Raw genomic sequence first — 24,796 nt, 5'->3', positions numbered from 1 at the left:
ATTTCCTATCTACCCGCTATAAAAACATAATTTTCCTTAGAAATTGACTATCCACACGCCACACTCCAAGATTTTCATTAATTTCTGATAGAAAAAGAGTCATAAAAAAAGAATATGGCCAGGAAACAGTTTTTTAATCAATCTCTAGAAATGTTAGAAGAAAAAAAAACACAAGCCAAATTGAAACAACTTCCGCCACGCAGAACACAGTCATTTGTCTTAATAAAAGTCGCAGCAGATTTTTCAGACCATTTACCATTCGCCACTCACCACTCGTCTCGGGTAAGTTAGTGAGCGCGACTGTCAAAAATATTCAAAAACATTTCCACACCCATCCATAACCAGTGAAAAGGGTGTCACAACCGCAGAAGCGGCAACAAAAAAATATTTTTAAGTAATATTCGCCCGATGCACGCTGTGTACGCCACGCCACGACATGCCACTCATCATAATTCATAGAGTCTGCAGGCCGTTGCCAAAACACCACCTCCACGCTTTCTTCGTTTTTCGTATTTTTGTCGCGCTGTGCTTGTCGACGCGCCCACTCGTTAAAGTACGACGGTTGGCTGGTAGCGCATTCTCAGTAAATTTTGAAATTTTTTTCCAATTCTCTTCTAACGGCGCTTCACATGCGGCTAAACGGGTGGTCTAACACCCCACTCTTGCTGACAAATCCAACTACAAATTGCCAGTAGGACTGTCAGCTTGGCTGCCGGCGAATATCCCCACTCTTTCTTGCTTTCCACTCAATCACTGCGCTCGCAGACGAAGCGGGAGTTGGAGAAGCGCCGCAACAGTGGCGGGTGCACTCTGCCGTCTGTCTGCTTGCTATAATTAAGATTAAGGATAAGAAATAAGAAGGATTTCCGGACGACTTTAAGAACTAAGCGCCAAAGCGGTTTAAATGTGCCCGAACCTTGGTGTCCGTAGTGTGGGTGGCTTGGTTGGTATGTGGCGATGATGACTTTTGCTGCAGTTGTTGCTGTCGTTCGTTCCGTGTCGGCAGTGAGTACTTTGTGGAAGCAGTTCTATTGCTCGGCTGTGACGGCTGTAAAAATACAGAAATCTCAAGCAATAGAAGTGGTTCATTTGCGCCCTACTCCTCCTTCCTCTTGGAATCATTGTCTTTATCGGTGGACTGCGCGCGTAAATGGAGCGTGTCAACCAGAGTCGTTTAAAGTGCTCCATTGTCGAGTGCGCGAATTAAAGCCGAAGCTCATTTTAAGGAGCGTTAAAAGCAACAGTTGGCCAAGTAGTTGGTGTGGTGAGGGTAGTAAAAAGTTTTTTTCCTTTTTAAAGAAAATTTACTTAAAATCCTCAAGCTTTTGCCTTTTATTTAATTTGTTTTCCACTGAGGTGCATTTTTCCGATTTTCACGCGACTAATTGAATTCCATAAAGCGTTGCAGCAAAAGCTCAGCCTTACAGTGGAAAGTGTCACTGCCAGCGCCAATTTTCATTTTTCCACAGGTGGCTAGTAGGTAGGTGTCGTCGGCAACGAGGTGTCGCGAGTAAGTGTGCAACTTATGATGTGTGGACTGTTGCATATGATGATATATGGTAGAGTGGAGTATACAGTTGACTCTGTCTAACATGAACTGTATTTCAATATTTGATTATTGGGAAAAGTTCTTCAGACTTAGTCTCGTAAGTTATGCCATAGTAATTCTTTGTAGGTTTCTCCCTCCCATTTTTGTTTGTAGAAAGTGTGAGGGAGAGTTTTTTATCTTTGGTGCAAAAAAATATTTTTTTGTCGTATTATCTTTCAGTAGTACCTTGGATAAGGTGTTCTCTATCGAGTTTTTTATGGATAATTCGATAGACTATAGTCCATTTTCGAGCTTTTATAATTTCATAACACTTCATATTTCCTTGAAATAAAAAGTTTAAACCTCTTGTTTAAAAGTTAAAATTATTGAGTATCTACTGTACATCCTCCTTCATTTGAGACACATATATTCTCACACATGCTCTCTGCAGTGTTTTTTATGCATAAGTGTGCGCGTAAAAGTTGTTTGTGCATCGCACGTTAAGTGCATTAAGATGTTCGCACAGAAATCGCATATTTTCTGCATTGTTGAAAATAAATTTGCACCTCAGCACACACAGTCGCGCTATGCACTACCTTCATAGGAGCCTATAGGTGCAGCAGCAAACTGAAAGTAACGCATTTAACAGTTGAACCAGCCGGCTGCTTTCCCACATTCACTTCAACACTTTGCTCGCACGGTGGCTCTTAGACATACATATATGCATATCTGTAATATGCTGGGAACAGGTGAAAGTATTCATATGCAGCATCGTGATTTTTTCTACCAGAGACACACATATTTAAACGTGCAGTAATTGCATTTATATATATGCATACGTTTGTATATCTACTTAATAACACTTTTAAGCGTTAATGAAATCGTCAGCTGTTCAGCTGTAAAGTATTCCCCATCGCCATCATGCAAGAAGCGTTAACAATTTGCCAGTATTGAAATTTCATTAAGTGCACATTATTGCACCGTTTAAATAAAGTGCAGCAAAATAGGCTGCAAAAGGATCATATTTTTCAGCGCTCATTGGTTTCTTTTTATTGCCGGAAGAAGTGAAGCACGGTTCATTTGTCTTGAACTTATGACACAAAATTCTGATTTTCAGCTGCAGTGAAGGTAAGCTTTTACCACCCATGACGCCTTACACATACATTTTTAAACAGGAAATTGACGATATTCAAAGAGCGTTTAGAAAGAACGGTGAAGTAGTAAATGGATTAGACACCACAGCCATAGTTATTTAGGTCGTTCAGATAGAACAGCCTCCCAGGAACACTATTGAAACAAACAAATTTTTCGACCCTGACGGACCATTCAGTCTCAATCCCGAACCCGACCCGATTCATGAATCTGATTTAATCCCGATCCCGCATCAATGAATCCCCCATTGTATTTTATGTTACGGCTATTCTCTCTCCTTAAGGTCGAATTCAGACTGAACAGACAGGAAAAGAGAGTGAAGAGGAAGAATCACCGGAAGAGTGAGAGAGAGAGAGAGAGATAGAAAACAATATGTTAATGAACTAACGTCTTCAAGAACAAATTGTCGGATTCCTCAAAATCTAGTTTATCTTTTGAATCTTTTGTTATTAAGGTCTGCGTGGTTATTTTCATTTTAGATCTCTTAGATCTCTAAGTCTGTGGCGACAATCTATGATAATGCTAAAATGATTTTGTAAAACTTCTAAAGACACTTCGGTATATCCATGGTGAATTCCAGCAAAATTAATAGGAGTAATGAAGGCATAGTCATAGGTTTCGACACCCCAAGGCAAGTGACTTTCATTACTTATTACCCCATTCGACAACATAAAACATCCTGTGAAATTCTTCATATTTCGGATTATAAGGTCATATATAAGGTCATAATCGGGAAAAAATCGCATCATAGACTCATCAAAGGACAATTGAAATTTAATTTATTTTTTCGCAAAAAGAAGAAAGTATTTTTGTCATCCAATGCGCTAAGTTTTAAAACTCTGCGATTTCTGTTTTAAAAAATAAACTTCCATGGCCAAATTACCTTTAAAGAAACCAACATCCGCTTGTCAACATAAATGTAATATAAGAAATGTCAACATCAGTGACGTAAAACGTTTTTCGCTTTCAACAAGATCACAATCAGGACACAGAGAGAATATTGCAAAGGTTGAGCGTCTTGCACTAACTTTGAGTTCTATCTAAATATCTAACACATTTCGCATTTAAACGCAATTTTAGAAAATTCAACAGCAGACAACTAGCCCACTTCCGCGCTTGCTTGAGTGAGTCGGAAAAGAAAATTCGCGGTAGTTGTTCGTGAAACTTATGGGCATCCGCTTTGCGGCCAATACCACGGAAATGAAAGAGAAAATTATCGCTGTTTTAACAGCAACTTGAAAGGATTGAATGAGAGCAAGAACAAGCAGTAGAATGTAAAAAAAAATTAAAATAAAATAAATTTTCAAGCTAACGGTTTGTCAAGAAGTCAAAGAACTTCGCGACCAAGAAAGTAGCAGTGTGCTCTTTAGGTATGTCTATTTGTGGGTGTTGAAAGGAATTTTGAGCGGCAGGCGAAAGAAAAAGACCGCAGACACGCCGCCGACACAACGAAGGTTAGATAAATGCACTTAGTGAGTGGGGGGTGGCGGCTAAGTGAAGGCGGGTTTAGTAAAAAAATAGAGTGAGTAAAAGGCGGTGGCGAAGCATTAAAGTGGCAAAGAGCATTCGCCGTCGACTTCGTTGCACAGTCAGTGAAGCCATTAAAAGTGGCAGTTACAAGAAACAGATTAAGCAGTAAAACTTTTCGACGGCCAATTGGCCGTCTGTTTTCGCCACTAACTGAGTTAGGTCGTTGGAACTTTCGCGTTTTGCGCGTCTAACGTATTTCAGGGAAATCGTAAATTAAATTGAATTTAGTCTTAGTACATATTATGTGCTTGTTTTAATGTTTTATGTGAAGTACATTAGCATTAAAATGGGGGTACTTGGAACTGTTAACTATGTTAACTGAAGATTTTCAATGTAACATCCTTAAAAACAAAAAAAAAAATATTTGTAACTGATTTAGAAAAGGCATTTATGAAATCAGAAGATAATAACTTTGTAGGGTCGGTTTGAAAAATTCCACACAGGTCTGAAAAAAACAAAAAAAAAAAATCAAGAACAAAACATGGACTAGATTTTGGCGGCCTCGACAAGTTGTCCTTGAAGAAGATAACCTAATTTGCAGTGGACATAGTTTAGGAGTTCATTAGCATCTTTCTTCTCTCTCTCTCTTCCAATCCCTTTCTGTCAATATCTATATGTAAACCTTCTTCTTCACTCGCTCTCTCTTCATTTCTGATATTTCTCCTTCACTATTTTTGGATCTCTTTTTGTGAATTATGTTTTGGTAGACTACTAACTGCTTTGATTTAATCACCTGTTTGTTAGCCTGTTCCTAGAAGCTTACCCATTTAATCTCCTTTCCATAATCTTGTTTTGATCCAACCACGTCAATCCGTTTATTTAGATCTACATGGTCTCAGTTCAACTAAACTACTACTAAGTGTTTGCAAAACCCAACAACGATCTTGAGTATCTCTGAGTAGACTCTGGGACACAATGAAGCTCATCTTCAACCAATTTTACATTTTTTAAGATTCTTGATCTGAATCTATAGTAATATAAAGAACTCATGGTGATAAGTGAATCTCATGATTGGTTGCTAAGTGTAAAAAATGTATCCAGATACTAGGCACTGCTTTCTTTAAAATAATATCCAATATTTCGTGACTTTTTTAAACTGGAAAACCCTTTCCTAGTCTTCAGCATTTATATATGAATATTAATAGCCTCTTCTACTCACCCAAAGTCTGACTCAGCACCGTGCGTCCATCTTCGCCGTGGCAAGCATTGCGTGCGTCGAAGGGATTTGTGAACTGAACGAAGGCGTAACCCTTGTGCATTGATATGCCTGGAAGTAGTTAAGGACAAAGATACAAATTTCATTACTAGAAACGTAATTCATTGTGATATTTGCACTCTTTGCCCGCACTTACCCGCCAACCGACCATAAATCTGAAACATGCGTTCCACATCCGTTTTCGAACACTGGAACGTATTCAAATTGCCCACAAAGATGCGCGAATTCACCGCCTGCGGATCCTGCGAGTTCGTCTGATTAGACAACTTTGACAGCTTCATTGTGTCGGCGACGCTGAGGAAATGTGACGCGTTCGTATGATGCTTGTAGTAGCTGTGGGTGGGACTGCTGGCGGCGCTGTTGCTGCTGCTGAAGCTGTGACCGGCCGTCAGAGCGGCTGCTTTGCTCGCGTATGCCGACGTCTCGGTGTCACAGTGGCCGCTGGGGTTGGTGTTGAAGGTGTGCACGCTGTGCGTGGGGTGTGGTGAGTAGAGATGGGTCGCTGGCGATGGCAGGAGCACAACCTTCTGCTGCGCGTGCGGCTGCTGGTGCTGCTGCTGTAGCTGAAGCTGGTGCTGATGGTGATTGTGCTCGGGGCACGTGGGCGTAAAATATAAAAACGCAATGATGGAAATTTAATGGTAAACCAGGCGAGCGAAAAACGTTGAAATTGTTGGAATTCCAAGTATGCAAGGCACAAGTGTGCGAGTGGCTATGTCGCCGCCCTTATGAAATTCCAATGCGCTGATGGATGTATTTCTGGAATTTCAACTTAAATATTTTTTGCATGTGCTTGTGGAGAGTGCGCTGGAGTACACGACCGCTCGCAGGATTATTGCAATAAAGCGCCTTAGCCCGTATAAGCTAAGCCGTAGCCGGAGCGCGTTGTGCAATTGTGCTTTTCTGTGTCTGTGTGTGTGTGTGTGCCTCAGTATTTTTTAGGCGAAGTTGTTTATTCTTTGTCGGCTTTCTGCTCAAACGCCTGGGATTAGGCTTCTGGGTACGTGCTTCCGTACTTATTTGTTTACGTAAATGATTTGCTGCCTTCGATCTCGATTTTTGCGCTTTTTTATTTTTGCTTTTTTCGGTCGTTCGCAGGATATACTCTCGCTCTGTGGCTGTTTGGGAGGGTTACCTCATCGTTTGCGCGCTTGGCATTGTCCGGCAATGAATGGTTGTTGCTGTTGTTGTTGTTGGTTACATCAACGACTTAACGAAGCATAATTTGTTGTTGTTGTTGCTTATGGCGTAACCGCAGTTATTGATAACAATCGGCGCACAAAAACCGTACACAATGGATTAAAAAATCTGCAAGCAAAATAAAAAAAGATTATAATGAAAAGTGAACGAGAGGGAGAGCGGCTTATGAGTCGAGCAAAAAATCGGGTAAATTGAGAATATGGATAAAAATGAACTGACAAGAAGATGTAAATAAGTCCATCATATAACAACAAGTTGTATTGTTTTCTCTCTGTGGATGTGAGAGTGTGTGTGTGGGTGTTGTTGGGCGGATTAACGTTGGCATTGTGCTGTTTGTATGTATGTATATGTGTACAGTTATGTAAGTATGTAACAGGCACTCTCACCACACAGCCATCTACATACGCGTTCCATTGGCGCGTTTATGCGCCTAAAAGCGCGCCACCAGCGCACCACTTAGTGCGCGCTTATTTGTATATTCTCGTATTCGCGCGCCGACTTGTCGGTTATAATTGATTTTTCGTATTAAAATGCGATTTTCAGTATTAAAAATATACACAACACGAAATGCATGGAAATTCAATTAATTTAAGTAGCTTAAATTTTGATTGATTGTTTTTTATTAAAAGTGGTTTTTGCGGCTGTACACAAGGGCAGTGAAGGATTTGTGTGAGAAGAAAAAAATATTTAAAAGGCAATTGCAAAATTTCAGTTTAAGGGATTTTAACTTTTTTCGAAGAACAGTAAAAGATAAATATAAGCCACCGCGAAGTTTTAAATAACAGCTGAGGACGTGATTGATATATTTTTAAATAAATATTAATTGGTATTTAAAAGATCAAACAATGCATTGAATACGGTTTATTTTTAAAATATGTGACAAGAGCGTTTAAAATATACCAAAACTTCTTAGGACTGCATAGAGAGATAGGTCCTTAGTGAAGTCCTAATTTTAGTTAATAGTTTTCGCCTTTGTTTGATTTTTTTCTCTCTTACAGTAAGCTCGTGTCTTTGTACTTAGAGCTAGAGAAAAATAGTCAATAAAGAGGTGGCAAGTCAGCTAAATGTCTTCTTACGGCTAATTTTTTCATATCGCTTTCGAACTAGGGAACTGTGATTTCATAGCCAGAACCTTAAAGTTAGCTTTAATGCTTTCAATCCCTTAAAGTCTCCTAGAACTGATGCATTTGTTAAAAACTGCCAAATTAATTTTAAGACCTTGAAGAATTGTTCCTCTTGGAATAAGGAATCTGCAACTTTTGGTTAAAAGTTTTTTTGTGATTCTAAAAATCAAAGCAGCTTTATGGAAACAGAGAATGACTTTGTAGAGTTAGTTTGAAAATGACCACCATGTCATAAATAACAACAAAGTAATCAAAGGATGAACTAGATTTTGAGAACCCAGACAATTTTGCATTGGACATTGTTCAAGGAGTTCATTCACACCTTTGTTTTCTCTCTCTCACACACTCTCTATCTGTGACCCCGCCTCTTCAGTCTCTCTTTCTCTCTGATCTTTCTTCTTCACTCTCATTTTGTCGGTGACTAGTGTTTTGGGCCGGAGAATTGTCTTTGAGATATAATATATTCCACATGTGTATGATATCTGCTTTGATTTAACCCTTAGCATGTTTCTATAAAACTACCCATTGAAAGCTTCTATTTCATTGATTCAATTACTTCAATATTTGAGTTCATTAGATCCACATTGGTTCCCTTCAACTAGACTAAAATTTTCTTCAAACTTAAAGCATTGGATTTGCAGTCGTCCCCACGACATCCGGGTCTTTGCATCTGGATTTTTATCCGTGCAAGAATTGTCAGAATTCCAAAAAAGAATATTTCGGGAATATCATAAGTTTGTGGACGTTACCAAATATATCTGCCTTTACTTTGAAAGTTGCCATGTCGTGAAAAAAGAATGTACCAGATTAGAATAATTTTTAAGATCTCTATGTGAATCTGTTGCAGAATTCAGTTCATACTTAAAATCAGATGTACGTATTTTTCTTGCTATCGTCAGAATAATTTACTATCAGACGTGATCTTCTTAGTTGAATGTTTTAATTACAGAGGGGTTCTCTACTCCAGCATAAGAATTCCAACTTAACCTAACTAAACTAATGAGGCTATTTTCAAGCAAAAAAAAGTAGGCAGCTAGATTTTATTTGAAAATATTAGTAAAGAAAAAAATTACGATTTGCCTTAAAACGAAAATTTCTCTCAATCGTTAAAGCCATCGGCTCTAATTGGCTGTATAAATATGTGTATTTAATATTTATATATATAAATTTCATTACATGTTTTATGTTTTAATAATGTCATCCATTATTTGACAGTCGTCATCTCAGCCAACTCTTATCTTAAACCGACTACTTTTCCAGCAATTCTATTGAAAGCATTCCTTACTTGCCATCCACTACTCCAACCCTTCAGCTGCCTACAACAGCCGTCATTGTAATGAAAATGGAAATCTAAATAAACAAACAACAACAAAAACACGGCAAAGACACAACAAAGCATTCATTACAAGGACAATGGGACAAACAACTCACTGCCACTCAGTCAACCATGGAACCAAGCAACCGGGCAGCAAACGCCCGCACACGTCTGCCGAGGCAGAGTGACGGCGGTGTCAATGAAGAATAGAAAATGTTTTTGTATGCAAGTTGAGAAAGCACTGTTGTGTAGTCTATAGACTTGTAGCGGAGTATAATCACTAAAGCATTGAGCCATACACTCACTCATTCATTCATTTACTCACCCATTTATACGCGCTTCGACTCGCTCGACAGTCACTCGCTTCAGCCGCTTTTGTTTGCTTATTCAGGCGAGTTTATTGTCATAAATATTTTCATTTCCGAAACAACGCGCAAACAAAAGCAACTTTACCGCTTAGCTTCGACAGGACATACATACACTAATATAAAGGATATACATATAACTATGTATTTATACTTCAATATGTAAACATAACTTGATTTCTTTATAATTCACTTCATTTGTGTGCTTTCTGTGGAAATATTCTTTTTGCCTTTTTATTCCTTTTGCATTTACCTTAACAACCGGCATCAGCACGTCATTTAAATGGCACATGTGTTGCATGCAACATGCATTTCCTACATTTTACACACACTCTCTTATGCCTTTCGTCAATGCATTTGTTTAATGGTATGCCATTTTTCACTAACACTCTCTTGGTTTATGCCCGACATTCATTTCATGCATCGTTAGTGTCGCTTATCTGACAGTTATTTATTTAATTGTCAGTCATAAAGTCGTACTGATATTGATATGCTGGTTAAATAGTTGACAATGCGTGACAAAGTCACTCAAGTTGTGACGAAATCATTTTCTTTGCAGTTTTAAAATGATATTGACATTTAAGGGGGTTTTAAGAATATTGTAGATATTTTTAGGAAGTAATTGAAAAACTGTTTCAGTTAATTTATTCTAGACTTTGTCAAGTAATTTTTGTTGAGGATCTAAATTGATTGGAGATACCGAAATTGTAGCATACCTTTAGGATTGCAGATTTATTGATGGCATAATGTTAACCACTAATAAATGTATAAAGCTAAGAGAGTTGATTGATAAAAAGAAAAAATATGGCACAGATTTTTAAATAAAATACAGCGTGGATCTGAAGTAATTTCGAAATAGTGAATCTTCGACAATAACACCAAAAATCGTCTGCCTTATACATCAAACGACTTAAAAACAAAGTTCAATCATTCCAATTGATCTGAAATAGCTATAACGATTTCAAAAAACTGATTCAACAGTGAAGAAACCTCAACTAAATAGTCCTAGACTTTCAAGCCTTCAAAAACCTATAACAGTGTTAAGGCACTGTTCGGAAGACCCAGCTTTTCTCTATCCCAAAGCATTGCAAGCACATCTTAATAATCTCTCTTCACGAAAAAACTTGTTTTGCTTGCTAAATTTTAATTCTTAGCCATATTATGTATATTACCTAAAATGCTAGTTTAATTCGCACTAATGCTAATAATTTTTCCAATATCATTTTTTTGTAAAATAACCCCTGCTCTCTTCTAAGTTATTCTAAGTTCGTATAGTTACTTTTAAACTATTTTGAGTGCGATTTTTCATAGACAATGGTGCTTAAAATACCAAATACCCTTTTAGCAATATTTTTACGATAATTATTAAAAGTGCCGTTGTCGCGACAGACTGCAATGCGTCGTATAGAATTGAAAAACAAAACAAAAAAAAAAAGAAAACATATAAAAAAGCATCTCATACGAGTATAAGAGAATATAAACTCAAAGACCCTTTAGGAAAATTTTATTTCTGGTGTGTTACCGGAAATTATAATTGGAGAGAAAGGAACGGGAAATTAACACTAAATCTACCGACATATTTTATATACATACCTATTTCTACAGAGGTGTGTCAAATGACCGCTTTTGAAATAAAAATCATACTATTTTTCAGTTGATTGTAATTAATACAGAATTGAGCATAAACAATAAATACAATATAATTTTCATAGAATAATTAATAATTATTTTTCAAAGACTCAAAAGCGGTCATTTGACCGCTCTGGTAGGTTTAGTATTAAAATATTAAATATATATTTAATATTAACTAATATTAGGTATATGGAAGCTAGGGGAAGTTATGACCCGATTTAACTCATTTTTGACACGGAGACATATTATAAAATATTTCTTCAAAATTCCTGAGCGACTCACCTATATTTTCGGTAAAAAATTTATTCGAAGCATTGAGGTCCGCATGTTCGATAAATGGGGCCTTGAAAACTTATTGGCCGATTTCGGCGATTTTTAGAAGGCCGATGCCACACTATAAATGCAGTATTAAGCGTGGTTGTGAACCGATTTGGACTATTTTCATAAGATATCATTGGGATGTCAGGAGAATGTTATGAATCGAATTTCTTTGAAATTGGTCGAGTAGTTTCGGATATATGGTTTTTGACCCATAAGTGGGCGGAGCCACGCCCATTAAAAAATTTGTATACCAATTTGAGTGCAACTCTTCTGTACCACCTTTACTATGAAATTTAAAGTTTTTGATGCTTTTCCTTTGTGAATTAAAGCATTTTTATTAGTTTTAAACATAACCTTTGTATGTGAGGTGGGCGTGGTTATAATCCGATTTCTTCCATTTTTGAACTATATAAGAAAGTGGCTTAAAGTAACGACTCTGTTTGGTTGATATAGCTTTTGTAGTTTATGAGATATATAAAAAAACTTAGTAGAGGGCGGGACCACACCCACTTTATAAAAAAATTACATCCAAATATATTCCTTCCTTGTACCAAATTTTATTATCATTTTTTTATTTATTTGTGGCTCAGTTATCGTACTTTACATGTTTTCGGTTTTCGTTTTTGTGGGTGTGTTAATGGTCCGAGTATATTATATATTTTGTATTTCTGTGTGACACAAACACCCTTTATGTGAACAAAACTATAATAATCTCTTTAGCAACTTTGTTGCGAGAGTATAAAAATGTGTTTCGTCATTACGCTCAAAAATATTTATTTTTATGACAAATATTATTTATTATTTTTATCATTTTTTCCTGTATTGACAACTCTCAAAAAATATCATATAAAAATAATTTTCTGCAATAGTTTATTTAAGGTCAGTTCCCAAAGATTTTTTCATTTGATTTTAGTATTATGTTTTTAAATATTCATTTAATCATTATATATATCCATTTAATGTTTTTCCAATTTTTTTTTTTTTTTAGCAATTAATTTTTTAATTTTAAATATTTTACCTACTGGGTTCAAACGCGTATATTTCACTCATACGCATCCGTTATGAAGCGCGCCCTTAAGTATGCAACATTTTAAACGTTTAGTGGGTGCGATACCGATTTTATGACCACACACAGTCTACGCCAGCGCAACACATTGACGACATGTGTGCACCCAAATATATGTAAGCGGGGCTATTTTTATGGCATAAAGGCAAAAAATAGAAAAAAATTAAAAATAAAAACAAATATTTCAGCATTAAAGCGTGCTCAAGCGCCAGCAAATTGGTAATGCATCAACGTATTTGATGTCCGATGCGTAACACGTACGCGCATCTACAACTGTGTGCGTGTGTGGCTGTGTGCGCTTAATATTAGCAAATTGTTGCAGCATTAAAATGCCACACAGTCTCACACACGCGCACACGCACATGCTTTGAGTCATTCAATACTTTAATGCTAATTTCATGCCTTCACCGCGCAGTTATTAAAGCAAATGCTCTTTGGCTTCTCCAACGCACACATGTGTCATTCATTGACGTTGCTTGCTTATATGTTCCTGAATGTGTGTGTGTTTGTATGTTAGTGTGTGGCAAGCTTCATAGAAATGACATTCATAATTGCATTTTTATGATTATTTCGCTTGTAAGCCAAGATAGCGCCGTTAGTTGTTACTCCTGGCTGGCGTTACAGCGAGCTCTACTGCTATCTTTGGTTGCGAGTGTGTGTGTGTGTGTAGGTGTGTTGGCCGCGATGTTGCACGCCGCTCGTTCATTACTTTGGCAACACATGTTGCTAACAATATTCATAAAATGTTCTACACTCTGTGTGCCCATTTGCGCCAGCCTCTGGGGTGCTGTCAATGGCGTCATAGACACATGCAGTGACTTGTGGCAGGCTCATGTGTGTGTGTGCCACATATATATGTAAATGTACTTACAAACAGGTGTGTGTGAGTACACCGACTGGCTTTTATGGCATTTAAAACTCTTATTCTATTTAATATGAAGAGAAACAGTTAAATGGCTGTTAGGCGCACACATACACCGACACATACATATGTATATAATTAAGCGCATTTATTTTATAATTTTTTTAAAAGCCATTCAGATGTGTGCTTACATGCATTTTATCTTCTTCAATGTATCAATGTGTCTGTGTTGTTGTTGTTGATATGCTATTAGTACGCCTTAGAGGTTAGAGGCAACACAGTATGACCCTTAACCTCTTAACGCCTCATTGAAAGCCATTTCCGCCTTTCAAAATTCCACTAAGCGCTACTAAGACTCACTAAGCAGCACACACACACACTCGTTGAATTGAAATTTTGTTTCATTTACTGTCACATCCCCTGCAACCCCACCCCTGTTGGGTAAAAAGTAACTGCAGGCTGCAAATATGTATAGTATGTCATCACTGTTTGCAACAACTTTGAAAGAAACAGGAAATTAGGCCATGTTGCTGCTCTTAATTGCCAATAAAATGGCGCACATACACACTCATACATTTTTTTTATTTTTTTATACTATTTTTTTCATTCATAAATATTTTTTTTTGAACTGCATAAAAAACATTGCATTCGCACACTGCCTGCCATAAAGTAGTATTAGTGTACCCTCATAAAGTAAACATTTGTATCACTTTTTTTTGCATTTGTATGAGTGTGTGTCAGCATTGCAATTTACTGCAGTTACAGTGGCTGGCAAAAGTATGTCACGGCTTACATAAACACCCATACATTTCCACTCAATTGCATCTGTATGCAACACACTTTGAAATTGCTGCAAATTTCATTCGAAAACAAAAAAGAAGTGCGAAAAAAACAAATAGTAAACCATTGACATACTTGACTTTAATGTGAGGTTAAATGGCTTTAAATGAATTGAGGTTGATATCAAAAAATACCGGCTTATTATGTGTCATCCATGAAAAGTTGTGTCATAAATAATTTATTTGTGTTTGTGTGTAATTATTATCTTGTTTTGTGTTGTATCGATTTGTGTTAAAGTGCAATAATTAAGCTGATTTTGAAATTTAATTTCATGAAAGATTTTGCTAAAATTGGCGGCAAATGTAAATGAAAGAAATAAATAATATTGTAATGGGTATGCCTTCATTATAATATATGCTACGCATAAATGTAGGCAACAATTATTTTTTTGCCTACATTTAGGGTTAAATGTATAAAATCTGTTATGAGTTCTGAGGGTGATAGTTTGAAGTTGGTAGAATCAGTTGAAAAGAATGTCATATGATTTAGCTGAGAAACAAATTTGGCAAGTATAAATCCCAATTTTGTTCATCCGTTGATACTTCAAGACTATGACCTTTTCTAAAACGAAACATATGCTTCTAAATCTTTAAGAAAAAAATGGTATAATTAACGACTGCTCAGTGGCTATCTGATTGACTAAAACAGCAATCTTAAATGATTTCATCTGCCTTCAGAGAGAAAAATAGAAATGTATTTCGTGATAGAGAGCGATCAGTTCATATTTATTAAAATATAGTTGCTTTTGTAGACTAGTCGAAAGTAATGAATGTTGGCGAAGAAAACAGTATGTGCTTACTTGAAGGCTACAGTCATTGTCAATAATGAGTCTTTACATTTTGAGTTTTGAAATAATTACTCCACAACCACAGGCAAGAGGTTACAGTGTTCCAAATGTGATATCTTTATTTCTTAAGAAAGGGATCAAATTAAAAAAAAAAATAATAATAATGTAACTTCCACGATAAACGGTCTTAAGTAAACAATGCGCGTCCATAATTTTATCTTACCAAGAACTGCCACCACCACGCCATTTTTCAAAATTATATGAGGCAATAAAGAATTAAAAATAACTAAAACCATTTAAAAAACTCGAGAATATGAAAATTAGTCGATTAGACTTAACCCTCATATTCACTCCATTTGACCAAAGGCCCAAAATATCAGCCTTCTTTAAAAAAATGATTTATATTTGTAGATTTTCCTTACAAGAAATATTGACGAATGCGAATGTCTACTATATAATTCCTCTAATAAGTAAGGACATTTGCTCACATTTCACTAAGAACTTAATATGGCCAATGAAGAGCACTTAATCAACAGCGCATATAACCTCCGCCATGTGTCAACGGTAATAAACCAAACTGAGTGTTGAGTTTCCTGCCGTGAAGGCAAACGTATAAAAGCCGCTTAGTTAAAAAAAAGCATTTAAGAAGGTGTTTACCGCTTTACTAAGCACGACAAATGCAACTCTGCACACAAATACATACATACTATACATACTTTAGATGGAGGCATAGAGCGGCGTTGCAACGACTTCAACTCGGCTTAATTATAATTAACTGTACTAGAAATGCGCCGCAAAACGACATGGCGTGGAAGTGGAGCAGCTCGAAAGAGTTTCCACACTTAAGAAGTGCTAAAAAACAAGAAAAAATAAAGAAAAAATCAGCAAAAGCGCAACTAAGAAAAGTAATTTGTAGGCTTTAGAAAGCAAGGCAGGCAATGAGACCGCATGGAAGCTTAATTTACAACTATGAGTGAGTGTGAACCACATATAGAGATGTGTGTAAGTGGTTTGTGGCGGCATTTTTCATTTCCGAAATGAGAGCATTCGACTGCCTGCCAACGGCAAGCAACACCTGGCTTGCTGACAGTAGTTCACTCAGTCGCTTACCAGTTGTTGTTGTTGTAGACTCACACAATATACTCGTTTAAGTGGTTCGCCTTTCACACAGGCATTGCCATCACTGTAGTGAACAACAAAAGAATTGCCGTGAAGTTGGCAGTTTTGCTGTCGGTGAATTAAGGCGCAGTAAATTAAGAAATTACAGCCGCATTTCTAGGCAGAAAAGTTTTTAATTAGAACTGTGTGGCAAGTAAGCTATAGACAGGCACAGAGAGGGAGGAGAAAGCTTGAAAAGGATATTTTTGTAAGTTAGTTAAGTTTTTAAATCTCTTAAGATCGATAGAATTGAAGCACTATTCGAGTTAGTGACGGCGTACGTGGCGTATGAGTAATTATAAAATCTAGTATATTATACTCAAGAATTCTTTATTTAAAAAAATCTTGCTTGAATAGCTCAAACTCGTATTTGAAAGTAAAATGAAATACTTTAGAGCATGCATTCAATTGCAAACGCCAGTTAAAAGTACTCACACGCAGAGCCAATCAGATGGATCTAAACAAAGCCATCAGCATAATAGCCATTCAAGCATTCAACAACCATCAATGCAAGCGTGTCAGCACACGAGTAGCGTCATTCAAACGGATAAATGGTCAGCCCCGAGTCAATGTACGCTATTCAGCGAGTTGCATTGCTGTGGTATTTTTCTAACGTTAATAGCGTGATGCTGTACTCTATGAAGCCTCCTAAACCTGGTACGTGGATGATGGGTGTTTAGAAAAAAGTATAAGTAAACATACCTATATATGTATGTCTATGTTTATTCACGGCCTGATGAAAGTCGCTATTTGTAAAGATATGCTGCTAATAGACTTCATTCAAAACTCGATGAATATGAACAAATACTGAAGCATATATGCAGACAAGCGCTAAATTTTTCTATATATATTAAAATTTTTTTTTTTTTTTTTTTGGTTGCTGTGGACCTTAACTTCATATATTTATTAATAATGGCTTCGAGTAGGTAGCAATCGACAGCTTCAACTAAGCTGCTTGGCCCAGAAACCCTTTCTAACAGTGTGACCACACACCATTATTGAGGTGTTCCGGAATGAACTGAGGATAGACAGGGAAAGAGACCATACACAGGCCGCTGTAAGCTTAGGTATCAATTATACAACCTGGGCATAGTCTCATCAGAAACGTGTTGCTCCTGTGACTTGGAGGCAGAAACTCCCCTACACATGCTCTTAGATTGTGTAGCACTTCACAGAAGTAGGAGTAAATTATTGGGTGTCAGCAACCCAACTGAACAATGCATCGACTCGGCCACTCCCAGTACCATTCTTGAATTTGTAAGAGTGCTGGGACTGGCGGAGTTGTTGTAGACATAGGCAGGGCACAATAGACCACAGGTCGTAGTGCAGTTCTCTAAACTTCTATTCTAAGTAGCAATTTATGTTCTCATAAGACTACAAATGTAATTATTTATGCGAAAATCGGTTGGTATAGAGATTTGTCAGTATAAAATGCTTAAGGTTATAGCCTAATGGTTACTGGAAGGAGCTAAAGATATGTCATCTAGAAACAGACAATGGAGGTATCTCAATTATAAAATTGAAAGTGGTATGATGTTATGACTTGGATTAGCAAATAATATACAAAAGAAGTATTTTTCGTGAAGGACTCGATTAAGTCCAAACTTTCAAAACTGGTCACATTCATAGAGCAATCGCTGAAATTTTCAAAAAGGATTATGCGATAAATGGTTTATTTCTATTTCCAGGAACTTTTTGGTATATTAAAGGGATCATAGGTTAGGTTAGGTTACTCCGGCAGGCTACAACGACACACATAGACTAGTTTTGGTCCTTTGTGATACCAGATGGAGATCGTCCCTTAGTTAATGAGGAGTAGTCATCCTTGAGGATGCCAGCGCTTGTTGCGAATTTCAAAAGGCTTTGTGGCTTAACCAACGAATTCTCTTCCAGATTTACGTAATGTGTAGTCCCCAAATGCTGAAGCCGTTGTCTTGATAATGCAAAGGGATCATAGTAATCTGACATTAAACGAAGATTGGGAAAATTTTCAGAATTACATATACCTAAATATATTATATTAGACTCAGTCCTGAATTAGATTGTTTTGCTTTTAAAAACGATCTATAATTAAAGCGAAATTTTTAAATTTTCTTAAATCACCTAAATAAGTCTAGTCTAACCAAAAGTCTATTACATTTTTCCAGAAATATTTAAAAATTGATATTAAAATGGTGATGAAATTTCATTCATGAAAACTGAACTTGTTGACTTTATGATTGAATAGTCTATACTTCCCTTCTAGGAATAATATTTTTTTCTAATTTAAGGCAATAATAGTAAACATTTCCAAATTTTTTGTCATAAAAACACGTCTATAGCAACACCTATGTATATATGTAAATACATTGTATGAAGGCTATTATTTAGCACTTTCCTCCCTCAAAAACCCCCCACATTACTTACTTTTGCTTCATTTCATCAACGCAATACTCATTTTACAACCACATTGCAACCGAAACATATCAAAAGTGAACGATCAAATGTCAAAGGACACATTCTTTTATCCAAAAAAACACAGAGCATTTTTTATTTATAACGGTTTTTTATGTGCAAACAAAAACTTGACTACACGGAGCTAAATAGATGAGCTAACTATGCGATTGAGGAAGGAGAGAGGGAGAGAATGTTTCAGTAAATATGTTTGCAACAAACGAAGTAAAAGGAAGGCAAAAAAGCTAGAATTCAGTGGTCTCACAGCCACACACACACACGAACATAGAATGTACAGGGAACTGAAAGGCCAAACAAATTGCAAATACAGCCGCACTTTGTTTATGCGCATAAAGGCAGCAGAAGACAGTAGGCAGCCCTTGGCCAATTTTTCAAAAAAACATCTTCATACCCATCGAAATGCTTGGTAAAACATAACAGTCTCGCATGTGTTATTGTAGTTGTTGTATGTGTGAGAGGAGAGTAGCCATGTGAGTACGCCAATTGAATGTATCTTATCTATAAAATATTGAAATGTAAGAAAAGTTGATGACAACTCGACAAAGCGCAGAGTCCAACAGTTGGGTAACCAAAGCAAACAAGCACAGAAGAATTCTGTGACAGCCACAATGACCTCTCGGCGCTTTGACAGCAGTAGAAGGCTACAGTAAGCATTGAAATTGTTATTGTTGTTGAGCATGTGTGGTTGTTCTTAAATATATTGCGTCTGTTGATGTGTGGAACACGTGACATATTCATAAAATAAGCCGCAGATGACTGCACGTCTAAATGCGATAAATTCGGTGGCGAATAAAGTGCATACATGCATACATATGTATGTATATGAATGTATATATATAAAAAATAAATATATACACATTTGAAAGCGTGAAGAAATGTGAGATGGTCTTTCAATACTGCGGAAGTGTAAAACGGTAGAGAAAAGGCTCTTTAGAATTGCTTTAAAAGTGCTAGAGTTGTCAGCTGGCAAATAACTGGAGGCGAAATATTGCTGGCCACACACATATATACATATGTGGATATACATATTTACACTCATCTAAATATGGAAAAAGTGTTATTCTTGACTTTGCCGCATCTAATCATTACCTTTTTTGTTAAATGCTACTGCGAGCGCCGTGATGTAGGCAACACTTTTGTTCCCGCTTGTTTGTTTATGCTTTAAGCCTTGAGAGCATTCATTTTTTCTTCATTTAATATTCAATATTGCGGTCTGCAATGGCTAAATGTGTAGACAGTAGTTACTTTTCCATGCTCTAAACGTGTTCTTTTTCGATTTATGTGACGCAGCTGACTCTCACGAAATTGAAAAATGTGTTCATAACTTTTATAGCAAAGAATTTTTATGCCACAAGTCATATAAAAAATTGTGAATTTATGATTAGAGTTGCCATTTATATTAAAAACATAAAATTAAACCATAGAAGTGATATTTCTCTTTGTATCGCAAACTTGGAGTTCAAGAAGTAGAGGAATAAGTGCTATTGAATTACTCTCTAAATTCAAATTAATTGAACTATAATTATAATTATTATTTTTAGGTAATTAATTAAAAAATTTTATATAATTTAATATTTTGACATATGGCAACTCTGTTTTTTTTCATTCAATATCTTTTTTTTAATCTTTTCCTTAACACTTTTTACTTTGTCACCTATATTATTGAATGATTATATTTTCTATAGTTTTTTGTGTAGCTTTTCCAATATATATAATATGGCAACCTTCTAACTTTCTCTTTTTTAACTTTTCTATTACACGGAACAATACAAAACTAAAATTATTATTTTTTCTAAACTGTCATTAGGTGTGATATCTGTTCCGTAAGTGTGACGGAATTTTGTTGCGTAACGCAATTTCGTTGCATCTGAACGATTCTTTTTTATCTACATAAGGAATTATTTCACTTCAAAAATATTTGGTTTTTTAAAGACATATTGTATTTCAATTGGAGTAGCAAAAATAGACGTATATTAAAGACTTCAAGTAATTGTTGTAATTCAATACAAATGCAATTTAATCCCAATTAAAACATTGTACTCAAACTTTAATTGTAAGCCAATGACACATCGTCAAATATCATTTCGTATTACTAAACCTATTTATAGAGCTGTACGCTAGTTAAGTAGCCCACATTCAAAATAAATAATCCTCATTAAAGTAATTCAATTTGACTTTGGCTGACCCAGTTTCCGAGTTGGCGCTAATTAAGTGAGAATTATTCAAGTAACTGTTTAATTATTTAAAATTAATAATAAAGATTTCCACAGCTGCGCAAGCGAACACTTTCATTTATAGCGTTATTTACATGAAAGCGTCGGCTTATTAACAAATTCACTTTCACAGAGATATTTGTATGAGAGTGACAGAACCATAAACATAGACACACTCAAACAGCTATACAAGCTTATACCTATGTATGTGTGCCGGAAGCGTAAATAATTATGCGATTTGAGCGCCACAAATGGCGACGAGCCGGAAGTGATGTTTGTCGCTTCGGTGACAAAGGTCCAAGCGATCTGGTCAGCAGCAGCAGCAACTAACAAACCTGGGGACACGTTACGACCACACACTCAAAGCTTTGTAGTGTAATCACATGTATGTGGCGGTCAGTGCCAGCAACAACAACAACAAAATCACAACCATATTTCCATATCTGCAACAAGCCGAGCTTGAGTTTTGAGCTGCAACGCATTTATCACTCGGCAATTAAACGCATTGCCATTGCCATTTATTGCATTCTCACATTGCCATGCCACGAACAGTTGAAATGCGTATCTGGCACCAAATGTGAGTGTGTGAGTGTATGTGTGTGTGTTCGCACATGAAATCAAAATTGCTCTACAAATATGTTGGAGGCCTTTTGGCTGTTGCATGTTGTAATATTTTGTTGCAAGTGCAATTTATTTATTTATTTATTCGTGTCAACCGCATGATTATGGTTGTGAGTCGAAATGTCAAACACAAATTCATTCAAACATACAGACATACATACACAGTGGTCTACATGCTTTATTGCATGAAAAAGTGTATTAATGCGGAGGCCGTGCGTTTGGCTATGTTGTTGCATATGTATCATATGAATTAGTAGGAGATATATAATATCAAATGTATTCGCTTTTGAGAACATATATATTTATTTCTACATACTTGTACACTGCAAAAGAAATGTGCGACAAGTATTTCAAGAGAGCATATCCGAGCTATACTCAGCGAATACTAAGTCTGTAATTATTGGGAACTAGTCCTAAGTGATTATTATTGAAGAAATTTGCTTCGGTCTGTTCATCCCTTTTAGGTCACAGAATCGAAATTTCTACAAAAGGACTGGAATTCCATAACGTAACGTTTACAAATGAAAAAAATATTATAGATCTGTCTTTCTTTTACTAAATATTAAAAAAAAAACTTGCAGTTAGTTCTAACGAATATAAAAAGAGGACTCTGGTATTCGGTTTTTCAAAAATCAAAATAGAGAATGCAATATGGGGAAGTTTTAAAATAAGTCCACCATATTGGTTCGTCATTTTAATTTCTAAAAAGTAACGTCAAATTCGTAATCAGCTATCCGGAAAACCCCCGAGTAACGAGTTTGAAGCGATTCCGATGAATTTTTCAAAAAAGTGTCCGCCATATTGGAACCGCCATTTTGAATTTTGCCAACCCAAAACGGATTAGCGTCCCCGAAATCCCCCGAATAATGAGAGCGAATTCGATGAATTTTAAAAATCGCTGTCCGCCGTATTGGTTTTTGGGGTTATCACAAAACCCTGGTCTGATGGAGTTAAATGGACCTCGGATACGTATTCAGCGGCCTCAAAAAAATATAATACATATAGTAAGAGTCCCAGGTCATGACAAGCATTTTTTTTGTGTGGCTGTGTTATTAGCTAAGATTAGTTGTGTGATTCTCCAAAACAATACCGTAACGATTCCCCAGCCCCCATATTCGCCTGAAATGCTCCCTTGTGATTTTTTCCTATTTCCAAAATTATAGAGAACTTGAAAGCATACGAGAAATCGCTGAAGTGACCAAACCCTATCTTAAAAATCGCGATTGTGAAGTGTTTCGGTGATTGGAAGAAGCGCTGGTATACGTGCTTGATATCGAATGGGGACTATTTTAAAGGCGACAATAATTTTGTAGATAAATTAATAAATATTAAAAACAAAACGAAAATTCATGTTATTTGTTTAATAAATCTCGTATATATCAAATAGTCTCAGTATTAGTCAAGTGGTACATATTATTGGTTTCTTTCCTTTCCGGACAACAAAGTTGCTAAGAGAGTATAATAGTTTTGTTCACGTAGCGGTTGTTTGTAACACCGAAAACTGAAAGAGTTAGATATAGGGTTATACCAAAGTGATCAGGGTGAAAAGTGGAGATCAAATCCGAATGTCTGTCTGTCCATCTGTGCAAGCTGTAACTAGAATAAAAATTGCGATATCTTGATGAAACTTGGTACACGTGTTTCTTGGCATCATAGGAAGGTTGCTTTCGAAGATGCCCACAAAATGGTGAAAACAGAAAAATTCGGTGCAAAGGATCGCACTATGAAGGGGCAAATTTTGATGTAATTTTTTCGGAGAAATGGGTGTGGCCCCGCCCCCTACTAAGTTTCTGGTACATATCTCGTAAACTACCTAAGCTATATCAACCAAACTCTCTAGAGTCATTTCTTTTATATACTACCTTATACAGTTCAAAAAAGGAAGACATCGGATTATAACAACGCCTACCTCCCATACAAAGGTTATGTTGAAAATTACGAAAATAGCCTTAATTCAGTAAGGAAAAACAGCAGGAACCTCAATTTCATTATAAATATGGTACAGAAGAGCTGCACTCAAATTGGTATATAAAATTTTAAATGGGTGTGGCTCCGCCCACTTATGGGTAAAAAACCATATCTCAGAAACTACTCCACCAATTTCAATGAAATTCGATTCGTAATATTTTCCTGCCATTCCAATGATGTGTTATGGAAATAGGCCAAATCGGTTCACAACCAGGCTTACTTACAAAAAAAATAGATCTTTGAAGTACTTTGCAATATATAAAGCAAGCACTCGTGAAAGTAGCGGTACAAAACTTGGCACAAACATTTATAGTGCGGCATCGTCCTTCTAAAAATCGCCGAAATCGGACCATAAGTTTTTATAAGGCCCCACATATCGAACATGAGGACCTCAGTGCTTTTAATAAATTTTTAACGAAAATATAAGTAACTTCACCTGGCTCCCATATACTTTAAATTAGGATTTCCAACTATCAATGGACTTTGTACCATATATATGCCGAATATGTGGGTCAAATTGTGTGTTATGGTAATAAAATTAAGTAAATAAATTGCGAGATACACTCGAAATTAGCCCTTCCTTACTTCTTTTGTTTATTTATTTCTGCCAAAAGACTCTCGTTTTAAGTTCAATTTTCTTCAAAAATATTTCTTAATTTTTTTCTGAAAATGAATTCTCGAATTTAAAGATATAAGCTTTTCTCCCTCATTAAAACTACGAATCTCCGCTTTTCGCACTTACGAAGCTTGTGGCAACATTATTAATTACGCGAACGTTGACTTATCAGCGCGAGTTGCAGCGAACTTAAGCTGACCTGCCGGCCGGCCGATTTAAATTAACAACCGCAGCGGCAACATGCCACACACAGTCACTTACAAACACACACACATGCATACAGGCGCAAGTGTGTGTGTGTTTAACAATAATGATAATAATTGCAAGATTTAATTATTTACACAATTTCCATGCAATTTATTTTTTTTTCGCCACATTTTACATTTTACATTTTACAATAGTATAACAAATGTTTGTTTTTGGTTTATGCCATTTTCGTTGCACATCCATGGTGCATATGAGGCTGGCATTTATTGTTGTACATGCTGGTGTTACAAGTAGCGTTGTTGTTGTACAATATGTTATTATTATTGTTGTTGCTGTTGTTGCGTATTTTATTGTTGTCGCTCGCCTAACTGTTACAATTGTTGCTGTTTTATGCTTGTTACCAACGCTTATTTTTGTTGTTGTTGTTGTTATGCATTTTGTTGCAATAAATCATGTACAGATTGCAACGTGTTGAACACACATTTTCAATGCACACAAACACATACATGCATCTACATATATGTATATTTAAATAAGCATAAGTACAATTTATGCCACACACATACAAACAGCTGCGCAACTTAAAGCGTAAATATTTAAACGTTGCAAATGATTTGCATT

General features: G+C 36.3%; 1 protein-coding gene across 2 annotated transcripts in view; it reads right to left on the bottom strand.

The window, feature by feature from the left end:
* LOC105211165 (putative mediator of RNA polymerase II transcription subunit 26) overlaps positions 1-24,796 on the bottom strand; it is a 113,651-nt gene that overhangs the window by 27,904 nt on the left and 60,951 nt on the right. Inside the window, exons 1-3 of one of the 2 annotated variants that reach the window (XM_054228629.1) lie at positions 9,391-10,042; positions 5,563-6,734; positions 5,370-5,477 (exon numbers count right to left, since the gene is read on the bottom strand). In XM_054228629.1, the coding sequence (XP_054084604.1) occupies positions 5,370-5,477; positions 5,563-5,707 (253 nt within the window). In that variant the 5' untranslated portion in view covers positions 5,708-6,734; positions 9,391-10,042. Of the gene's footprint in view, positions 1-5,369; positions 5,478-5,562; positions 6,735-9,390; positions 10,043-24,796 lie in introns of those variants that run through there. The other variant, XM_029039518.2, reaches the window with a different exon arrangement.

Source organism: Zeugodacus cucurbitae, chromosome 4, assembly GCF_028554725.1.
Source record: "Zeugodacus cucurbitae isolate PBARC_wt_2022May chromosome 4, idZeuCucr1.2, whole genome shotgun sequence".
In the NCBI taxonomy this organism is placed as follows: Eukaryota; Metazoa; Arthropoda; class Insecta; order Diptera; family Tephritidae; genus Zeugodacus; species Zeugodacus cucurbitae.
Note: the sequence above shows the minus strand (reverse complement) of the source record. Positions and strands in the feature narration are given on the sequence as shown.